Below are 19,167 nucleotides of genomic sequence, written 5' to 3'. Positions count from 1 at the left end.
AAGCTGTTCCTCATTTTTTAAAACTTGAATTTGCATCTTAAAAATGATTCTTTCAGACATATATTACCTCTATGCCAGGCATTTGTTCGGTGTCACTGTTCTCCATATTTCTGACTTGTCTCCACAAAATACACATTCAGCACAGTTCTTCTGCCTGCTATAAAGTAATAGGATGTTTGGTTTCTTTGTTTCAGCTTGGGCCTTAGTGTCTCCCCCTTAGCCATGCGACTACCTATTCGCTGTCTCTCTGTTACCAAAGAGTTCAGTCATATTCTGGTGGGCCTCGAGGACGGCAAGTTGATTATCGTTGGTGTTGGAAAACCAGCCGAGGTAAAACCTACCCTCAAGAACTTGCTATACCGCACAGTGGGAAGCTCGCTTATTTCTGCTTTCCAGCTGAGCAAGCGATCACCTCTTTGGCAGGGCAAACTTCAGAGCAATCCTGAGCTTCCCAAAGGGAAGAAATAATTCCCAATATATTCCTGTAGTTTCTTTTTAACAGAGCCCCCCTTACTAGAAGCAAAGAGCATAGAAGCGGAAAGTGTGGGGAAATTTCATGTGTGCCTGGACTAATGTACAGATCATGCTGGCTTAAGCTGGGTATGTTAATGGTACTTTCTGGTGCTTGCTTGCTTGAGTAACCAACTGAACTTCCTTATTGCTGTCTGTCCTAAAGCAGTTTCGTTCTAAAAACTAACACATTGTCACTATTTACAGCTCATGACATTAGACCTTGGGAAGAACACTGAATTAGACTCTTTGGGGCTACTTCTGGAATATTCTTTTGGTTTTTGTTTAATTGTTTTAGGTTTGATCTTTAAAAACGTAATTAAATATTGATTGCTGCTACACCTATGAGAAGGGCAAATGTTACTATGGGATTGTATGGTGAATAGAAAGTTGTCGGATGCATGGACCCACTGCACAGTGTTCACTAGGCCTGCACTTTAGCCCTACTGCACAAAAGGGTCTCACTGAAAGTATTTCTTAGAACAACTGTGCCAAAGTCCTCCAGTGCCATTGAGGAAAGATGCAAATTTAGGCTTTCTGAACCATTGGAATTAACCAACATCTTCTGTGGGAAAACGTCTAATTTCACAGTGAAGCCTCAGAGAGTATATTTTTAACTCCAGCAAACCTCTGCACTGACTTCATCAGAAGAGGCCAGGAAGTAACGGAGAATTTTCTTGCGCTTTTTCCTGAGGAGCACGTAAACACTTTTACAGTTTGTTTCTGAAGTGTCACACTGGGGGAATTAGACAAGCACTTTTAAATTTCTGAACATTTTTTGCACTGATCGCCTCTGATCCAAAACCTAAATGGGCCCAAGCCATAGTTCTGAGAAAGTCAAAAGCCCCCAAGCACTGCACTGCTGTGTCGGTTAGCAATTACGTAATGACATTTTTGCCAAAAAGATTCTGTGTGCTGTTAAGATCTCAGAAAGTCATGTCTCTCTAACTGCACCAGCCTGATTGGGCCATTGTGGATGTAGGCAAAGTCTCTCATTTCTTATTTATTTATTTAATTTCATAATAGATTCTATTATGCACAGATTATTTCACTCGAGATCAGTTTAAATGTGTGTATCAAATTGGCATCATGACAATTTTTTCTTTTCCTTTTCTCATTGCTATTGTGCAGAATCACATTTTGTTTTCCTCTCCAACCTTTGCCACCCCAAAACATTGTCAAATTCTTTGTTTTCTCTCTAAGCACTGTCCTGTGCATGTCTAAATATGTCCCATTGTGTTTAGCAAGATTTGTTTCCTATTACATTCACTTGCAATAGCAACCCTACATGGAATGTTTAATATGGTGCCTTTTCCCTATTTGCATTATTAAACGTAATTCAAAAAGCACCAAAATAGCCTCAATTCCCCTTTCTTCAGAATGCAGAGCATTTTAAAGAAATAGCACACATAGTCTTTATAAAACCACTTGACAATGTGACTCGTAACAGTTATAACGTACAACAGAGACGTCCACATTGTTTTGCTTGTTAGTTTGCTCCAGAATTTTCCAAGTGTTGAAACACTACCAGAATAAATTGCCTTTTTGTTTGTACATGTGCGGTGTATCTTGTGCTGTATATGCTTTTCCAGAATCGTCTGAAGTTTTTATTTAATTTATCCCCTTTATCCGCTTCCCCCCTTCCTTTTTGTTTCTCTGAATTACTCTGAACAGATGCGCGCAGGCCAACTCTCTCGAAAATTATGGGGTTCAAGCAAACGGATCAGCCAGATTTCATCAGGAGAAACTGAATATAACACTCAAGATTCCATGTGATTTCTGATCCTGCCTTCTCTTGAAAGATTCCACAAATTTATTTAATCTTCTGATCATATTTCAATCACATCTCTGAACTTTCTCAGTTATGTTGGTGCAGCAGCACAATTTCCACAGGCAGATATGCAAATTGGCATAATAGCATATGTTGTTTTTGTAACTATACCAGAAGCAGAAGCAACAATCTAATTCAGCACTAAATATACTGAGTGTGTGTTTGTGCATGCACAGGTACACAGAAGTTAGAGGAAAGAGAAAAGATTTAATAGATGTTGGCATTCACTTGTCGCAGTAATCATCCTAGAAATATATAATGGCTACCTGAAAATCAAGACAACTGAACTTTCTGGCCATTTGGCATGGAATGTGGCAAATATCTTTAGGTCAACAATCACCATTGTTAAGGCAAGGTTTTGGTCATTTGTTGAGTTTCCTTGCTTGCTGACCTGAACATCAACATCACCAGAGAGCTACCATTCACTGTAACTTATAGATGATAAAGGCCATTGTCCAGTGTTCTTATTCACAAGAGCACAGATTAGGTATTTGCAGCTAGGTACTGTTCCCCTCCCCCTTGAATAACAGTTCTTACAAACACACTGCCTAAGCCATTCTCATATGTGAATGTCTTTGGAGACAGGAAAGTTACTGTTGTGTCCCGCCACCCCCAAAGCAGCAGCAAAATTTCCAGTTTAACACCCAGATATGACCTACATAGTCTTCTGCATTTTAGCCAATTTCTTCAAATTATTTGATATAAATAAATAAATTTAAAACTCTGTTTCTCACTCTGAACCTTCCTTAGTCTGACAAATCTGAATTGTGTATAATAGGCCTGCAAACATGCTACACTGAACGGGTCAGGAATTTGAAGAAGTCAGTATATTATTTAGATCAGTGATCTTTAAGGGATTTTGGACTTCAGCTCCCATAATCCTAGACTGTTGGCCAACATGGCTGAGACTTCTGGGAGCTGAAGTCCAAAATCTGTTAAAGGGCATAGTTTGGGGACCACTGATTTAGGTGAACATTTTTATTGTTTGCTGCAAGCTGCATTACTATCATATTGTCTTTCTCCACTCAGAATGGTTTCTCAGGAAGAGTCTCTGTTGCACTGTTTTACTGTCACATGCTGGCTTGCTAATGCATGCGACTGAATGGCATGCATACCAGAAGTGGAGAGAGCTGCATGATGCTCTTCATATCATGCTATTGTGATTTATTTCCGCAAAACACAATTCAGCTCCCAGATTAATGAAAACTTTTTTTGAGTATTAAATGCAGCATTAGAGAAAAAAAAGATAATGTATCCTGAGGTAGATGAAACAGGTATTTACCTCTGAAAACTGGACTGAAGAAATTGAATGATGGTGTGTGTGTGTGCATGTGTGTGTGTGTGTGTCATATATCTAAAGCCAGTCCATAATGAGAGATTTTCATAGAGGTTGGGGTTTTGTTTTCCTCTTGAGTCTGAGCTTGCATATGCAAAAGGTATGTGAGATGAGGGTGTGGGAAAAGATTTCAGTGAATGGCCAAGTAATTATTTTGCCTGGTAGATGTACTCTTTTGTACAGTGGTGTTTACTTATTGGAGGCTTTGGGACTAAATCCCATAATGCCTACCCAAAAGTGTGATGGGTGCTGTAGCTAACTATGGTAGTTAGCTTTTCATGAGGAAGAAGGCCTCATGCAAAGAGTCATAGTGCACTAACAGAGTTTGATTTAAGGATATATGAGATAGAGGGAACAACAAATAAGAGGAAGCAAAGCGTTACATGCCTTTATAGTTTATTTTGGCTGTACATTTCACAGTTGCCAGCACACATTTTTCTGTACAGTGGTAGTTCTAAGTGAAAACGTATCTGAGATCAATTGTAGGTCCTTATGTGATGGGATGGGGAATGACAACATTTTAGTAGTAGCATTTGAACGGGAGAATTCTGACCTCTGCAAAATGCTTTCTTTTTTAAAAAATGGTTGTTTGGTTGGGACTTCTTTTGTGTGTTTTACTTGTGAGAAGAGTATAGTTTTAAAAAGTGTTTCATATAGATCATTGGTAATTTATTATAGTGTACTGTATTACTATATGTCAGTGCCCTGCTTTGACAATTTTATGAAAATGGCTTTACCACTTTTTGCAAATTTGCTTCAAGGCTAAAAAGTGGCTGCTTTGTAGAAGAAACACACACAAAAAAGCAGGGGGATAGTCATTAAATTTTTAGGCAGAGGTGTTTAGAAAATTTCCAAAAGTGTTGTACTACAACTTTTATTAGCCACACTGGCTGGTGTGGTGGGAGCTGTAGTTCACCAGGCTGAAGAAGGCAGGTTCTATAAAACACACTTGTCTCTCTTCCTTTAGGACAAAATCACTGTTCTTATAGTAGACAGAATACATACATTGAGGTTTCCGCTTATCTAAAGGTTCAATCTTGAATTCACTTACAGTGGGTATAAGCCCTATTGAAATTAATGGGATGTACTTTAGATGATTGCACTGTAAGTGGTGTATCTCTTTTAAAAAATCTTCCAGAAACCTAGTTTGGATGTCAAATGATTACGATTAGAATATTTTTCCTGCTGTCTGTGAGGAAAAACTGAAATAAATTGTTATGTGCATCAGTTTTGCTAACTGCTCATTATAGAGGTCAGCTGTGACTTTAAGGGAGCAATAGAATTTTCACACAACACTGAATTTCAACATATAGATGTGGAAGCAACTCTAAATTGAAAACAGTATAGTAACAATACCAAAGATAACCGGGAAGTGTTCAGACGGTTTATGAATGTAGTTTATTATAATTTTAATACTTCAAGGAGTATAGATTGGTGTTGGATTGTAGCTTGAATTAGGGTTTTTTTTTTTTAAATGGTGATTTAATTAAAGGAGCTATTTGAGGGCATTATGTTAATGGTTCCTTGTAAGTGTATATATGAAGTGGGTGTACTGTATTTCAGACGGTTTCTAATGTCAGTAAAGTTTCAAGCTGACAAACTCAAATTTACATTCGTTTCAGACCAGAAAGCAAAGTGTGGGGAATTTCTATATATATTTCTCCCTTAAATGGGTGCAGAGGTCTCGCAGAATAATGTCCCTCTCCAGCCCCTCTTCATGTTCAAGTAGCTAATGAATCACCTCGCATTTGAGAGTCAACAAATAAACATGTTGGACCAAATCAAACATCCTCCAAAAAAGGAAGATGTTTCCATTCACAGTGCCACTGGACTCAAGAAAGGACCCCTTCCATAAGTACACATCCATTCATGGAGCAGAAATGTTGGATACAGTCTGTAAGACTTGAGTATAGGACGTATGGAATTGCTTGAGAAGGCGGAGGCATGTTTTCCCCCTCAGTATTATGTAACAATATCTATGTGCAGTGCTTTAATTCTATAAAGGTTTGGTCCCTGATTTGTAGCCAAGGCCAAGCAAGTGGAATTCAGTGGCTCCATTACTTGACTGGATTCCATTATCATTATTGAAAACTGTTTTTAGAATATGGCCCTTCTTGGTCCTAAACTGGCTTTTAGTGAGGGCAGACAGTGGCAGCCATCAACATTATTTTATATGCACATGATAGGACTGATTTGTTTAACTTAAAAATAGGTCTGTGACTTAAAAAGGGAGTCAGGGTAGCTAAACAACCACCTGACTATGGCCAACTGACCATTTTTCTAATACTTCTAATGCCTTTTGACCTACTTACTTATGTGCTTTCTCAAAAAATGAAATAATTTATTCAGTATTAAACTAATAATTAAAATAATAACCCATTGTTTGCTCTACCTAGATCTAAACATAATTGTTTATAATTCAGTAGAGCTGCTGTTAGTAGAACCAAAGTTGCATTTAGCCAGATAAGTAGGACATAAAAATAATGACAAAATTTCAATTGCTGGCATAAAAAGTGACAACTAAATTAAATACCAATGAACTGTTTTTTTGTTTGTGGTTTTTGGGTGTGTGTGTGTGTGTGTGTGTGGAAAGCCACTTATACAGCATGTATATTATGTGACATAATGTGATGTATCTGCCTTTGTACAAAGATTATCTGAGGATTCTTTCCCACAAATAAGTAGCTTCAAAGTATAAACTAAAAGAGTTTACTTCCAAAAATAATTTATGCCTAGTGATGTGTCTCTTAATGTTGTGTTTGTGTGCCTGTGGGGGGGGGGGGGGCTATGTGTGTGAGTGAGTGTAAAACAAATACATGGTCACTCTTTGGTCCTAAAGATACAGTTGGCCCTCCACATTTGCGGCTTTGATTATTCATGGGTTTGATTAATATGTTCTCTCTGAGTTTCTAGGTCTTCGCGTATGTCTCCATGGTCAATGTGTGTCAAAAAGTGCACTGGAGGACCTAGAGGTTCCTAGAGTGATGTTACCTTAGGTTAAGAAAAATAGTGGGGGCTTTTTTATTTGCTGTTTTTCCACATTCATAAGGGTCCTGTGCCCCTACCCCAGTGAATGTGGAGGGTTCACTCCACTTAGATGGAAGCAAGTTCCTCTGGCATAACATGCATTCCCCAACCCTCCATTTCTCTTGCAATGTCACTGGAAAACTGCAGGAGAGATCAGGCAGGCAGGCAGACATGGGGATGCCAAAACCATTCTACCTCTTTATAAATGGTTCTTATTTAATCAAGTTCCAGAGCTGGAAGTGAATCTATTAGGTGGGATCAGTGCAGGGTGGTGATGTGTAAGAGAAAACTGGCTGGTATGAGAAGGATTAAAACACCAACTGCTGGGTGTCTTTCATAAGTGTTTTCTCTTCCCCTCATTCTTGTTACCTTGACAAATGCAGCACTCCAGCAATGGCTTAGCAATAGTTATGGTGTAAAGAGACTTGCCTAGAATCAGAGTATTGCAGGAAGTCTCTACTTTTTGACACATATCCTTTTGAAAGGTGTGTGTCTACCTTCTCTGCTCCACTTCAGACTGGTATTCCCTTCTGAGGTTTCCTCTGCCGATCTGTCTTTCCATTAAGTTGTAGCATATTATGAATTCTCCTTTTGTACATGGATGCGGTTTGCAGAAACATATTTATCTGGTAAAAATATGGTACAGAAAGTACTTATTCCATTTTGCATCAGGGACTTTGGCAACATACAGCTTTCCAGATGCTGGATTGCAATTCCTATCAGCCCTGGCCCGTAGTGGTGAGAGGCAATCTTAAAAATTTTTGAGGACCACTGGTTGCCCATCAATGTTATTACATGAAAGCTGTCTGCCAGAGGTTATGAACATTTTGTTTATCAGAGAGAGATAGAGACAACACTATGATGCGAATAAACACTAATTAATATCCTAAATTGCTAACCTTTACAAAAAGAAAAGCCAAGACTTTTATTAGAACAATGAATAACCACATTTTACATTTTACTTACTCTTCCGATTGCTGACAAAGGCAGCAATGAAATATTAAAGACATCCACCACAATCTGACTAGTTAACTGGATGTCAGCCGATTAAAATCAAAAGGATTAACCATGCTTCACTTTGTTTTCGATGGGGGCTAGCATGTTTTGTATTCCTGGGAGTGGAAACGGATTTACTATGCATGATTTCTGTGAAGTTTGATCACAAAGAGGGACAAAGGAAAACATTGGTTTGATGTGTTTGTTGCAGATGATAATATCTTAATCTTTAAATCGTGTCATTTCCCACAACTTCAAATCAGCCTTCACATTAATGTGTTTAGCAGTGTGCCATGGAGTCTTCATGCTTTTTGTCCAGGTTTGACTGGCAACTCGGAGCTCTGTAGTCTTACATGTGCTATATAATACGCATTTGTATAATATGTATACATTTTGTATTCATGTGTAATTCTGCTTCATCATGTGTTATCCCAGTGATATGGGTCTTGCTGTGGAACCAGGTGCTCTTCTTGCATAGAGGTGTTTGTCAATGATGACCAAATGATTCATGACATTTAATATGCTGGTGAGACTTCTCAATTGGAGGGTATTAAATATTTGAAAGTAGTAGGAAGTTATTTTGGATCAGTGCATGTAAGCTGGCAGTATTGGACCTACAGCATTTTAGAAAGGCAGCAACTGTTGTTGATATAACTTGTGGTGCCATTTTGCTGTTACTCTCAAATTACCTTGCCCACTGCAGTGCCACTGGGGGAAAATATGGAAGAGATTGTACTGCTTAATGAAGCTTGGAGAAATTACTTTCTCCAAGAGCACGACAAGTGGAGTCTGGGAATTATAGTCCAAGAAGGCAACCTTTGTAGTTTCTGCTGCTGAGTAATTGGGAACAAAAGTTTTGTAAAAATAATAATAAAAACACTACTTTCTATAATTAGCAACTTGCCTTGGAAATTATGCTGCTGTTTAAACTTAATTTTTCTAAACCACACAGAAAACACAATTCACTTTACATGTGCCTCTGCATTTATTTAAAACACCACACTTAATGGCAAAAATGGAACACTAAGCCTTAAGTATATACAGGCAATTATAATCTTATACTGATTATTCTGATAGTGAAATTGCGATTGATTACAAAGGGGTTTTAATGCCAAAAAATGCCTTCAGATTTTAGACCTGTTTTGATATAGTGAGTTTCAACTAGCTTTTATGTAAAGTCAAAATATTTGTTAGTCTTCTGTGCAATACCTTTCCCATTTTTTGGGTGCTTTGGAGTTTAAATAATATACTGTTTGTATTATTTTAAAATTTATGTTGGTAAGATTTAATAATTTTAAGCTTGTATGTATGTATATTGGCTAACATTGGGTTTGTTTCTGTACAGCATGGTGGAAAATGTTTTAAATTTGCACTTTGTAGGATTTACCAATTTGTAATTTAACTTTTTAAAAATGCTTGCTTACTTTGTACATAAAATGGATTGTCAAATTGGGTTTGTATATAACGGAAAGGCCTGAAGCCAATTAAATAAAAAATGAGACAGATGATTTGTTCCTTATTGAACATGGTGGTGGATTTTTGCTTTCCAGAAGAACGATGTGTCCTGCCAAGGGACTCCTCGCACCAATGGGTTCTGCAAGTACTTCCTTTCTCCATTCCAAAGCATGGGACCAAGTGCAAAGCCAATTCAAGAAGCTTTAGAGAGAGAGTAGAACTGGATGGAATCAATGGGATCCATTCTTGGTGCCTCCATAGTCATATGCCCAATAAATCATTATAGATACTTACAGCAGGCACTTAAAATGAGGTGGGGTGACAGAAAGTGGACTAGGTAGACAGGGCTGGACACATGACATAATTCCAGTTTGGTATTATTCATATATCTATATGGATATACCATGTCAAGCAACATGCTATCAATTGGGGACAGCAAATTTTCCTGCTGCAGGCAGGGGAAGATCTTCCCTCCCCCCAAAAAAAGGAAATAGGGAATTCCTGCCCTCTTGTCTCTTCCTAGATGAGATCCCCTTCACCGCTGAGGAAAAAAATGGAGCACAGCCATGGTTTCATGGAAAGGACAACTGTGGCAGCTGCTGGACAGAGAGCTTAGTACCACATGGTGTAGCCAATAATTCAGTTGACTTAGGGAAGGCACAAATTAAGCCACTAAGAAACACTGCAAGCTGTTTTAGGAGTGAGATTTCATACACCAAGAGTGATGTGTACTGTGTTCCTTTCCTGCCTTCCATATACTTGAAGCCAGAAAGAGAACTTGCTTGCTTGGTGATCAGAGGCTAAACCTCTTCCCTGCTTCCTCATTACTCTGCCCTCATAAGTATTAGCATGATCTGAGACAAAAGCATATGAAGAAACTATGGGCTAGTACTCAGGAGCAAGAGAAGAATATTGCAGCCGTTTAGGGGGAAAGACCTCCGTACAAGTGATGTTTTCCCCTAAAATTTTAGAGGCTTTCTAAAGTTCTGCACATCTTATTTTTTCTAGCATCAGTATAGCAGAGGTATTTTCCATGACAAAAGAGTGAGGCACAAGCTTTGTGACAATAAAAACATATGACTAGAATGAAGAGAGCCACCATTTTGAAAAGGAAAGCCAGGCTTGTGCATGAAGTCAACAAAGGATGAAATAGCTCAGTCCCAGGCACACAAGGTTTCTACTTTAGCCAACCCAACTTCTACCACAGCTGGTAGCCATCTCATACACAAAAAAGATTTCATTGTAGTTTGGCGAGGTATTCACTTTGTCTGTCAGAGAGCTCTGGTGCCTCACCAAACTACAAAATCAAGGATTCTGTAGGATAGTCAAGGCAGTTAAAGCAGTGTCAAACTGCTTTAATTCTGCAGTGTGGATATACCTGTCATTTTTCTTCCAGAGCTGTTACATCCTGAGTCGTCATCATTCAACAAGGAGACACATCAGTATAATCTTCATGTTCTTTCTTTCACACTCTCCCACAACCTCTCATCTTGTCCTACCTGGACAAAACTTGTGGTTTTGAAAGAAGGAAGGCCAAAACCTTACTGGAGGAACTGAGAGTGTGGTTTCACAGGCAAAGGGCCCAGGAGGCTACCACTGGCTGACTAACCCAAGTAGTCAAAGGCAGGCATCCAGTTGGTGGCACAGGTAAGCGTGACTGGAGGTTATGCCTGTGTATGTATTTTTCAGACCTTGTGGAAGGAGATACCCAGTACTTCCTCCTGCAAAGCACCCACTCTGATGTACATCGACAGCTGGAGGACTGCTGGGCACAGTTCTATCTCCCTGGCCCCTGATCAGCCCTGGAATTGCATCTGGGTTCTGATTGAAGGAGGAGCACAGTACCACGTAGTTCTCTAGAGATGCAATTCTTTCAGTCTACTATTACTGGAAGTACAGTCAGCCCTCTGTATCCACAGATTTTTTTATCCACAGATTCAAGTATCCATGGCTTAAAAATACTCAAAAATACATACATTCCAAAAAGCAAACCTTGATTTTGCTATTTTATATAAGGGACATGATTTTACTATGCCATTGTATTTAATGGGACTAGAGCATCCATGGATTTTGGTATTCATGGGGGGTCTTGGAACCAAACTCCAGTGGATACCAAGGGTGCACTTTATATTGAATCTTGCGTCATTGTTCTGTTCATTTTCTTTATTTTATTTTGTTTTCCCCCCAGATCAGTGGGAAGTAGATTAACAGGTAGATCTTGCTCTTGCTGGTTGGTTCCTCCATCATACTACTAGCTTGTTGGTTTTGTCTCCAGCACTACTACAGAGGCCTCAAGCCTAGCTGGAAACTTACCTCTGATTTGAAAGTCATTCTACCAGGGAGTAGCTCTGAATTAGTAAAAAGGAAGCACACTGCATGCTCTCACAGCAGTTCTTTATTACTATGTCTTTCTGAGAGCTGATTCAGGTCAGTATCTTACCCATGACAGAGAGTTGACCTCTGCTGTGGGAAACTACAGCTCAGCTGTGGAACCAGTTCTGGGGTAACAGTAGGTACTGGACACCTGAGTTTGTGGATTCACGTTGCTTTCTCTGCTGCACAGGACCTTGCTTGGATTATTGCTGTCAGGATTTGCTTCAAAAAACATCACAACTTCTCAGGGCCTTCAGTCAATAGAAAACTGAAATCTGTTCCAGGCTCATGTTCTGTTGGAGTGCTTCCTCTGTCAAAAACACAACATGTTTAATCAGTGTCATTTAGGAATTAGGTGCCAAATGGTGAGATGGAATGATTTCCTTCTTTTACCTCACAAACAGCCGAGCCCCCGTTTTTCCTTGCAATGTTGCTTTCTCTCCTTCCACAAGCAAGAGTGATCCTTCACGTAAACCCTTCATGGCAAGAGTAACAAAATGTGCATTCAAAATAGGGAGAGAACCACAAGAACATTACCAAAACACTTTTCAGCTGGGGCACAAATTTAAGCTGGAGTACAGTGCTTCAAACCTTCAGAGTACAGTTACTAAGTTGGGTGGACAATGGGAAGACAGCAGGATAGGCTGAATCTCTTCCCAGAACCACACCTTCAGCTTGCTAGTTTGATTCTTCTCTGCCAGGTTTCAGGTTTTAATTTTCCACAGTGAGACAAGCCATCTAGCTTTCTGGTCAAGTCATGCTTTGCATAGGTAAAAGACTGACATTCAATCCCAAGCATCTTCGGGGAGAACAGAAAAGTCGGAGAAGCTAGAGAGCTGCTGCCAATCAGTGTCAGCATTACTGAGCTAGATGGAGCAATGGTACAACTCACTATCTAGCTGCCTAGGGTCTTAAATATCTGTAATTACATACTGCCACTTCTCTCCAACAACTTCACATCTTATACATACAAGAAAAGCATTATATTCACTAGAAATGAGCTACAGGTAGTCCTTCAGATATTGCTAGACTGCAACACCCATGACCCCCCCATCTTTGGATCTGGTGGGTTGGTTGATTGGAGCTGTAGGGCAAACCACATGTTGATTACCCTGCTATGCATAAGCCCTGCTGCCATCTGTTCATTCATCATTTTATAATCTCTCCAGTCACACTTTGCTCTGTCTGTAGGTGCAATGCCAATTTAAAACATTCCCATAATTTAGTCATTATGCTATCAGCAATATTGATGTTGCAACACTAAAGGGTCATTTGGCTTTGTAGTGTGTTTCAAATGAACATTTATCAAGAACAATCATCTGGCTTTTGGGGTGGGTCTCAAGGATACTAATATCCTGAATGAAAACATTTCACTCACTAATACTGGTGGTGTGTTTGGTTCTTCATGGTACTGCTGAATCCTCTTCTCACGAGTTTCCTGCAACAGTGAGACAAGGTTATCAGCAGCTATAACAGCATATTGCAAAAATGTCATAGGACCTAATCAAATACTGTATTCCAAATATCAAATACTGTTTATTCTGCAAGTTATGCCACTCTAGTCCAATCTACAGGGAAAATCCTGTGCTTTAGGGTCACAGGGAACCATATGCTGTAAATGCACAAAGTTAGCACAATGTTTTTGTTCTGTGAGTTGTTTTTGAAAGTATTTCTGCTTTCAGGAAACAATTCCGAGAGGAACCAGAATGTCACCTCAAAGTAAGATAGAAGCTGTAGGGTAGTCATCGAAATGCTGCTAAAATTCTACTCTCAGCATCTCTCACCACTGACAATGTTGGCTAGGGCTTATGGGAGTTGCAGTCCAACATCTATAGGGCTACTGTTGCTCATTTCTGTATCAAAGCAAACATCAATTTATTTCCAGAAAAGGCAACAGCTGGACAAATGTATGAATGCTCTGGCATGTTACTCTCCAGCAGGCAATGGAATGGAGAGACCATGATTACAGCCTATATCTATTAACCCACTGTATGCATTACATTGCTTCTTTAGCCGTCCAAATGTTTTGGGCTTCAGTTCCTAAAAGCTCCAGCTGGCACAACCAATGGGAAGATATTATGGAAGCTGTATTACAAAATATCTGGAAGGGCAAATATTCCCCACCTCTACTGTCCAGGTTACTCTGACAGCATAAAAACCAGATGCAAGGTCATTCACACTTACCTTTTTTTTACCAAGGAGATCCGAGTCTCCTTGGCAATGCCATCCCAAACTGAAGTTCCCATTACGATTGCCACAATCAAATCTCTCTGTGGCACTTTATCCCTATTACTGTTCACACTCGGGGAGGAGGGAGGGATGACAATAGGGATAAAATGCCACTAGAGATTTGCTGGTGGCGGAGGGGAGGGAGGAGGAAAATGGAGGACGCAGCAAGTGGGGGGGAGAGGAGGGAGGAGGAAGAAGGATGACAAAAGAGGATGTGGTAAGTGTGGAGGGAGAGGAAGAGGAAAGAGGAGGAAGAGGAGAGAGGAGAAAGAGGACAAAAGAGGACCAAGCAAGGAGGAAGAGGATGGAGGAGGACAAAGGAGGATGCAGCAAGTGCGGAGAGAAAAAGAGGGGTGAGGAGAACAAAGGAAGATGCAGCAGGTGCAGGGAGAGAGGAAAGAGGACAATGGAGGATGTGGCAGCGGCGGAAGGGGAGAGGAAAAGGAGGAGTAAGGTGGAGGAAGAGGTGGCAGACGGGTCAGATCATTTTGAAAATGAGGGCACCACCATTTTCAAATGATCCCGCACAGTTTGGATCGATCCAGTAGTGAGTTCTCACTGCCAAAGATCCAAATCATTGTGGTGCCACAAAAAAAGAAGCAGTAGGTGCCCCGCTACCAAATGCGCTGGGTCAAGTGGGTTTTTGGGCGGCCCCCCGCAAATTGCACTGAGTGCAGTCGGGGAGAGTGTGAATATCTATGAAATAACCTGGGTTCTACACCATGTTATTTCATAGTGTGAATGACCCCATTCATGCATCTACTTGCAGCATCCAAAGTTACTGCTTAATACCTGGTTTCAAAGTTATTTTCAAAAAGGTTGGGCATAAGGATGCAGCTTTAAGTGTCCTCATCTACCTCAGGAAGCATGCGTACTGGTACTTAACTGTTATTTATTGTAATTCTGATTCAAATTAGATTAACAGGATTGACTTTTTAAAATAGTGCAAATAATGGCTTCACAAGGGAATCTGACTTGGGTCCGCACAGGAGGAGGGGAAAATAAGTCTTTGTGGCTCTTCTTCTCTGAAATTGTGGCTCACTCCACCTATGCAAATTGCCCCTGGCCTTGTGAGGGAAAGATTATCAGAGGACTACATTTATGATTTGCTCTGTGGAAATGCAGCAATAGCTATTTTAATTAAGGAAAATGCTGTGGGCTTTACCATGGCTGTGATTAACCCACATTAAAAAAAACATGAGTGATCCTATTCACCAACTGAATGCACCAGATTGCTTCCAGATCTTTCATTTGTTTCACCATCCTAATGTTAACTAGCCACATGTTGCTTCTGTTCAGATGTTACACTAAACCATGGTTTATGCTACCACAGATTATTAGAACTGAAAGTATGGTTTGCATTTCCAAATATAGCATACAAACCATTGTTTAGTGCTTCTTGCTTTGGGTTTTTGGTTCTCCTAGTGCTCCATTTCCTAAGTTTATCACAGATGTCTTCCTGGAGGCAGTGCAAATTTATTTTGTTACTTAAAATTATATGTTGCTTGTAGCTCCTCTGACTTTCCTTCCTTTTATCCTCACATGAAACCTGCATGGAATATTGGTCCAGTGAGTGACATGACTCAGAAAAAAACTAGAACACATGTCCCAGTTCAACATTGGCATATAGACAATTCCTATGTGTTTCTCTAAGGTTTGTGCAGCATAACTGTTTCTGTGTTGAAATACAGAGGTAGGTAATCACTGACACTTTAGTTGTTATAGAATTTGCACTCTTAGCTCCAACCATCAAGGGTCATTGGTAAGGGACGACAGAAGTTACAGTCTAACAAGACCTGGAGGGTTTTAGCTTCCCCCTCTGCTGTAATGGCACACCGAAATGCTACAGTTGTTGTAAAGATATCTGAAACCTACCCCCATGTGGGTGCTGTTAACATCTGGATCCAAGTAGTGTGGATTGATGTTAAAAGGAACGAGTCCAAGGGCCAAAAAAGAAGGGGGGTACACAATTGGCATGTCATTGGTTGTGTTGATGCTGATTGTTGCTACATTGGTTCCTGCACTGGATCCAATGTATGGGATCCCATCCTGTAAGACACAGAGCACTTTAATAAAGCAGGTTATCAGAATTTCTGGTTTGTTGCCTGTTTAACACTCATGTTGTTGCTATGTGCTGTCAATTCTTCAATTTATGCTGACCCTATGAATGAGACCTTGTTATTACTAGCCCTGCTCAGGTCATGCAAACTCAAGACTATGACTTCTTTGATTAAGTCGATCCACTAGTAATGTGATCTTCCTCTTTTTCTATTACCTTCAACTTTACCCTGCAATATTGTCTTTTCCAATAAGTCATATTTTGCAAACTCATCTTGTAAACATAGGGCTGTGGCTTCCTTGTTTGAGTCTATCCACTGTAATGAGGTCTTCCTCTCTTTCCACTCCCTTCATCTTTAAGGCACTTGATGAAGACTCGAAAATTCATTGCTGCACACATAGCTGCTGCTCTTTGTAATAAGGTGGACAGAGTTTTATCTTATTGCATATCATGACAGCCTTTCCCATGACCATGCTAGTTCGGAATGATAACAGTTGTGGCTCAGTGAATAGCAGGGGGGCACTAGAGACTGGGGTTGTAAAAAAAAGGTTTAAAAGCATATCCTTGTAGAAAATAAGAATTCTGAAATGCTGCAGTTTGATTTTGCACATTTGATACTGGATACCAGGGATGGGGACTAGTGGTGATTTGGGGGTTACTCTTGTCCTACTCCAGATTAAGTTATTTTTTTTCCCTTAATGTTACTCCTACTCCTATATCTGTAAAAAGCTCTTATTCCTTTACTCCTTACTCATATTCTCCGGCCCTGCTGGATACACAAGATTTAGAGGAGGAAGTCCTACTTTCCTGGATCACTGAAACTTTGTAATAGAATCCCCCCATTTTATGTTGGTGGTAAATGAGCATCACAAAAAACCTGGACAAGCCACCCTGAACATTTACTGCTGAGCTGAAGTATCAGCTGAATCATCAGCATTACCTCTAGATGGTCAGTTCACAGAATTTAAAGGACGGCTGAATGTATTTTAGAACACAATGTATTTAAAGCAAGACCGAAGAAGAAATGGTCCTCCATACTCTGGTGAAGTCTATGCGCCACTAACCCCAGGCAGCCTGGTCAAGGTGAGTTATGGTGGCTAAAGTGGCCCATCAAATTCTGGAAGGCTACAGGTTCTCCACTCCTGGTGTAGAGAAATGCTTCTTCATGTTTTCTCCTAAGACTTAAAATCCTTGAATCCTGGAGTTGGATGGGTCCAACCCTCTGCCAGTCACAAGAAATACACAACTAACTTAATGCATTGCAACTAAAACCAATTAAAATGTCCACACTTCTGGAGTAAGTTCAATTCATGTCCTTCATACTTGTTTATACTACCTCCAGAACTCTTTTCCTGACTGGCTGTATCAGGCCATTGTCGTAAAGAGCTTTCAAGAGACGAAAGGTGTTGCCGCCACCTGCAGGAAGAGAGAGTCCAGTTTGTCTTAATTTACCTGTTCCTTCATATAAGCCCACAAGACCTATAGTTGGCCCTAGGGGAACAGTTGATGGGGGCATCCATATTCTTTTAAAGGACAGAGATATTCCAGACAAAGTCTAAAGATAGAGCTAGCAATGCAGCCTTTGCATATCATTACACAAGTGTACACAGGGCTGCAGCCTAATAGCACAAACCCATATGCATCCTTAAGTTTGAGACCACTTCAACTGCCATGGCTCCATCCTATGGAACCCTGGGATTGGTAGTTTGTTGTGTAGAGAAGGCTAAATATCTCAAACAAAAATCCCAAATTCTATAGCACTGAGACATAGCAGTCAGAGCAGTATCAAACTATATTAATTCTGCAGTGTAGATGTAGCCTTATTCAGAGGTAAGTCCCACTGAGTTCAATAGGACTTCTTCCTCTGTAGCTCAACAGTAGGGCTTTTGCATGCAAAAGGTTGAAGGCAACTCTACGTAGGGCTGGGAAAGGCTGCCTGACTCAGACTCCGAAGAGCTGTTAACAGTTAGTGTTGACAATATTTAGCTAAATGGCCCAGTGGTGGTGACTGAGTTTAAGATAGCTTTGTGGGTCCATACCTACATTCTGATGTGCATAAAGCTGCAACATAAGTCTAGTTTTCAGTTGCTACTCATGGGATTGCAGCTACACAGGAATAGTAAATGTGGGACCCTCCAGATGTCATTGGACTGTAACTCCATAAACTGTAGCTAGGATAGCCAATAGTCCCACAACATTCTCTATGCCTGGGCTGCACATTCATTTCTGAGCCAACACACAGGACCAGCAATTTATTTCACATTCTTACTGTCCCAACCCTGTCAGCGAGAAAGCAGAACTAGAGTCCAGAGTTCCCTTTACTAAGCAACCACTACAGTATTTTTGTACCTTATCCTCTCATTATCAAGAAGGGCAACAAAACAACTTGGATAGAAGTCATCAACAAGGAGTCCATATTTACCAATGAATATTGCTTCAGCTTTTCTTACAGATTCTCCTGGATCAAGGGACTCATGGATACTGTCTAGCTTATAGCCTACGGAAAAGACAAAAGGCTCAAGATGAATCAATAAATGAAGTGGTGCACTGTCAGGGAACTTGAAAACGATCTGAAGACCAGAATAAATATCCTCTGGCAAGTAGTGAAGTGCTGTAATGAAACCTTGAGCATGAGACTAATTGAGCAGCAGTTTCCCCTTTCACAGGATTTATAAGTTTAGAAGGGAACAGGAAACTAAAAGAAAAATACTCAGAGAATGCTAACTAACATGAGGTTTAGAGTAATTTGTTTTGGGCATTTGTGCTGTTCCTGCAAGCCTGCTGTTAGACATAAGAACATAAGCCCATGACTCTGTGGCTTTGGTTCGTGGCTGGCACACTGATTCAATATGGCCAATTCAATTCTGGATGTTCAGTGTGTTTACAATCACACCGAAAGAGAGAGAGGTTCTAATCTAAACAGCAGAGCATACCACACAATCATCTCCATGTCTGCTATTTACCTGTCTCTCGCCAGGACCCCACTCAAAAGTACTTTCCATCCAGCCCAGGTCACTTAGATTGAACATATGGGGCTTGCAACTCATTTCCATTACTTGAGATAGTGAGGTGAATCAAATCTACCATATAAGTCTATTAGACTCCCAGTGTTGTGGGGTCATTTTACCCAGCACAATGATACATTTCACCCTATGATCCCACTTTAACTGCTATGTCTGCATCATGTGGAATCCTGGGACTGGCAATTCAGTCAGATGGACCAGAGGAGCGCTCTGGCTGAAAATTATTAGTACCCTCTCTAAACTGCAAAACCCAGGATTCCTTCAGGTGTTGTCCTGAGAGTTAAAGTGGGATCAAAGTACTATAACTGTGCAGAGGAAAGGGCCCCCC

General features: G+C 40.3%; 2 protein-coding genes across 5 annotated transcripts in view; one reads left to right on the top strand and one right to left on the bottom strand.

Moving 5' to 3' along the window:
* Positions 1–9,219, top strand: part of NBEAL1 (neurobeachin like 1) — a 125,217-nt gene extending 115,998 nt beyond the window's left edge. For 2 of the 4 annotated variants that reach the window (XM_042470460.1, XM_042470437.1), the window contains 2 exons: positions 195–330; positions 2,185–9,219. In XM_042470460.1, coding sequence (XP_042326394.1) covers positions 195–330; positions 2,185–2,286 — 238 coding nt within the window. In that variant the 3' untranslated portion in view covers positions 2,287–9,219. Of the gene's footprint in view, positions 1–194 lie in introns of all 4 variants that reach the window. The other 2 variants (XM_042470448.1, XM_042470428.1) reach the window with 1 other exon arrangement.
* Positions 9,220–11,532: 2,313 nt separating this feature from the next.
* Positions 11,533–19,167, bottom strand: part of LOC121925736 (alpha-aspartyl dipeptidase-like) — an 8,326-nt gene continuing 691 nt past the window's right edge. Inside the window, exons 2-7 of the mRNA XM_042458244.1 lie at positions 18,239–18,452; positions 17,153–17,232; positions 15,633–15,806; positions 12,907–12,966; positions 11,922–12,004; positions 11,533–11,838 (exon numbers count right to left, since the gene is read on the bottom strand). Of these exons, the coding sequence (XP_042314178.1) occupies positions 11,763–11,838; positions 11,922–12,004; positions 12,907–12,966; positions 15,633–15,806; positions 17,153–17,232; positions 18,239–18,452 (687 nt within the window). The 3' untranslated portion in view covers positions 11,533–11,762. The remainder of the gene's footprint in view (positions 11,839–11,921; positions 12,005–12,906; positions 12,967–15,632; positions 15,807–17,152; positions 17,233–18,238; positions 18,453–19,167) is intronic.

Source organism: Sceloporus undulatus, chromosome 1 (assembly GCF_019175285.1).
Source record: "Sceloporus undulatus isolate JIND9_A2432 ecotype Alabama chromosome 1, SceUnd_v1.1, whole genome shotgun sequence".
NCBI classification, from domain to species: domain Eukaryota; kingdom Metazoa; phylum Chordata; class Lepidosauria; order Squamata; family Phrynosomatidae; genus Sceloporus; species Sceloporus undulatus.
The sequence above is the reverse complement of the archived record's forward strand: the minus strand, read 5'-3'. Positions and strand labels throughout refer to the sequence as shown.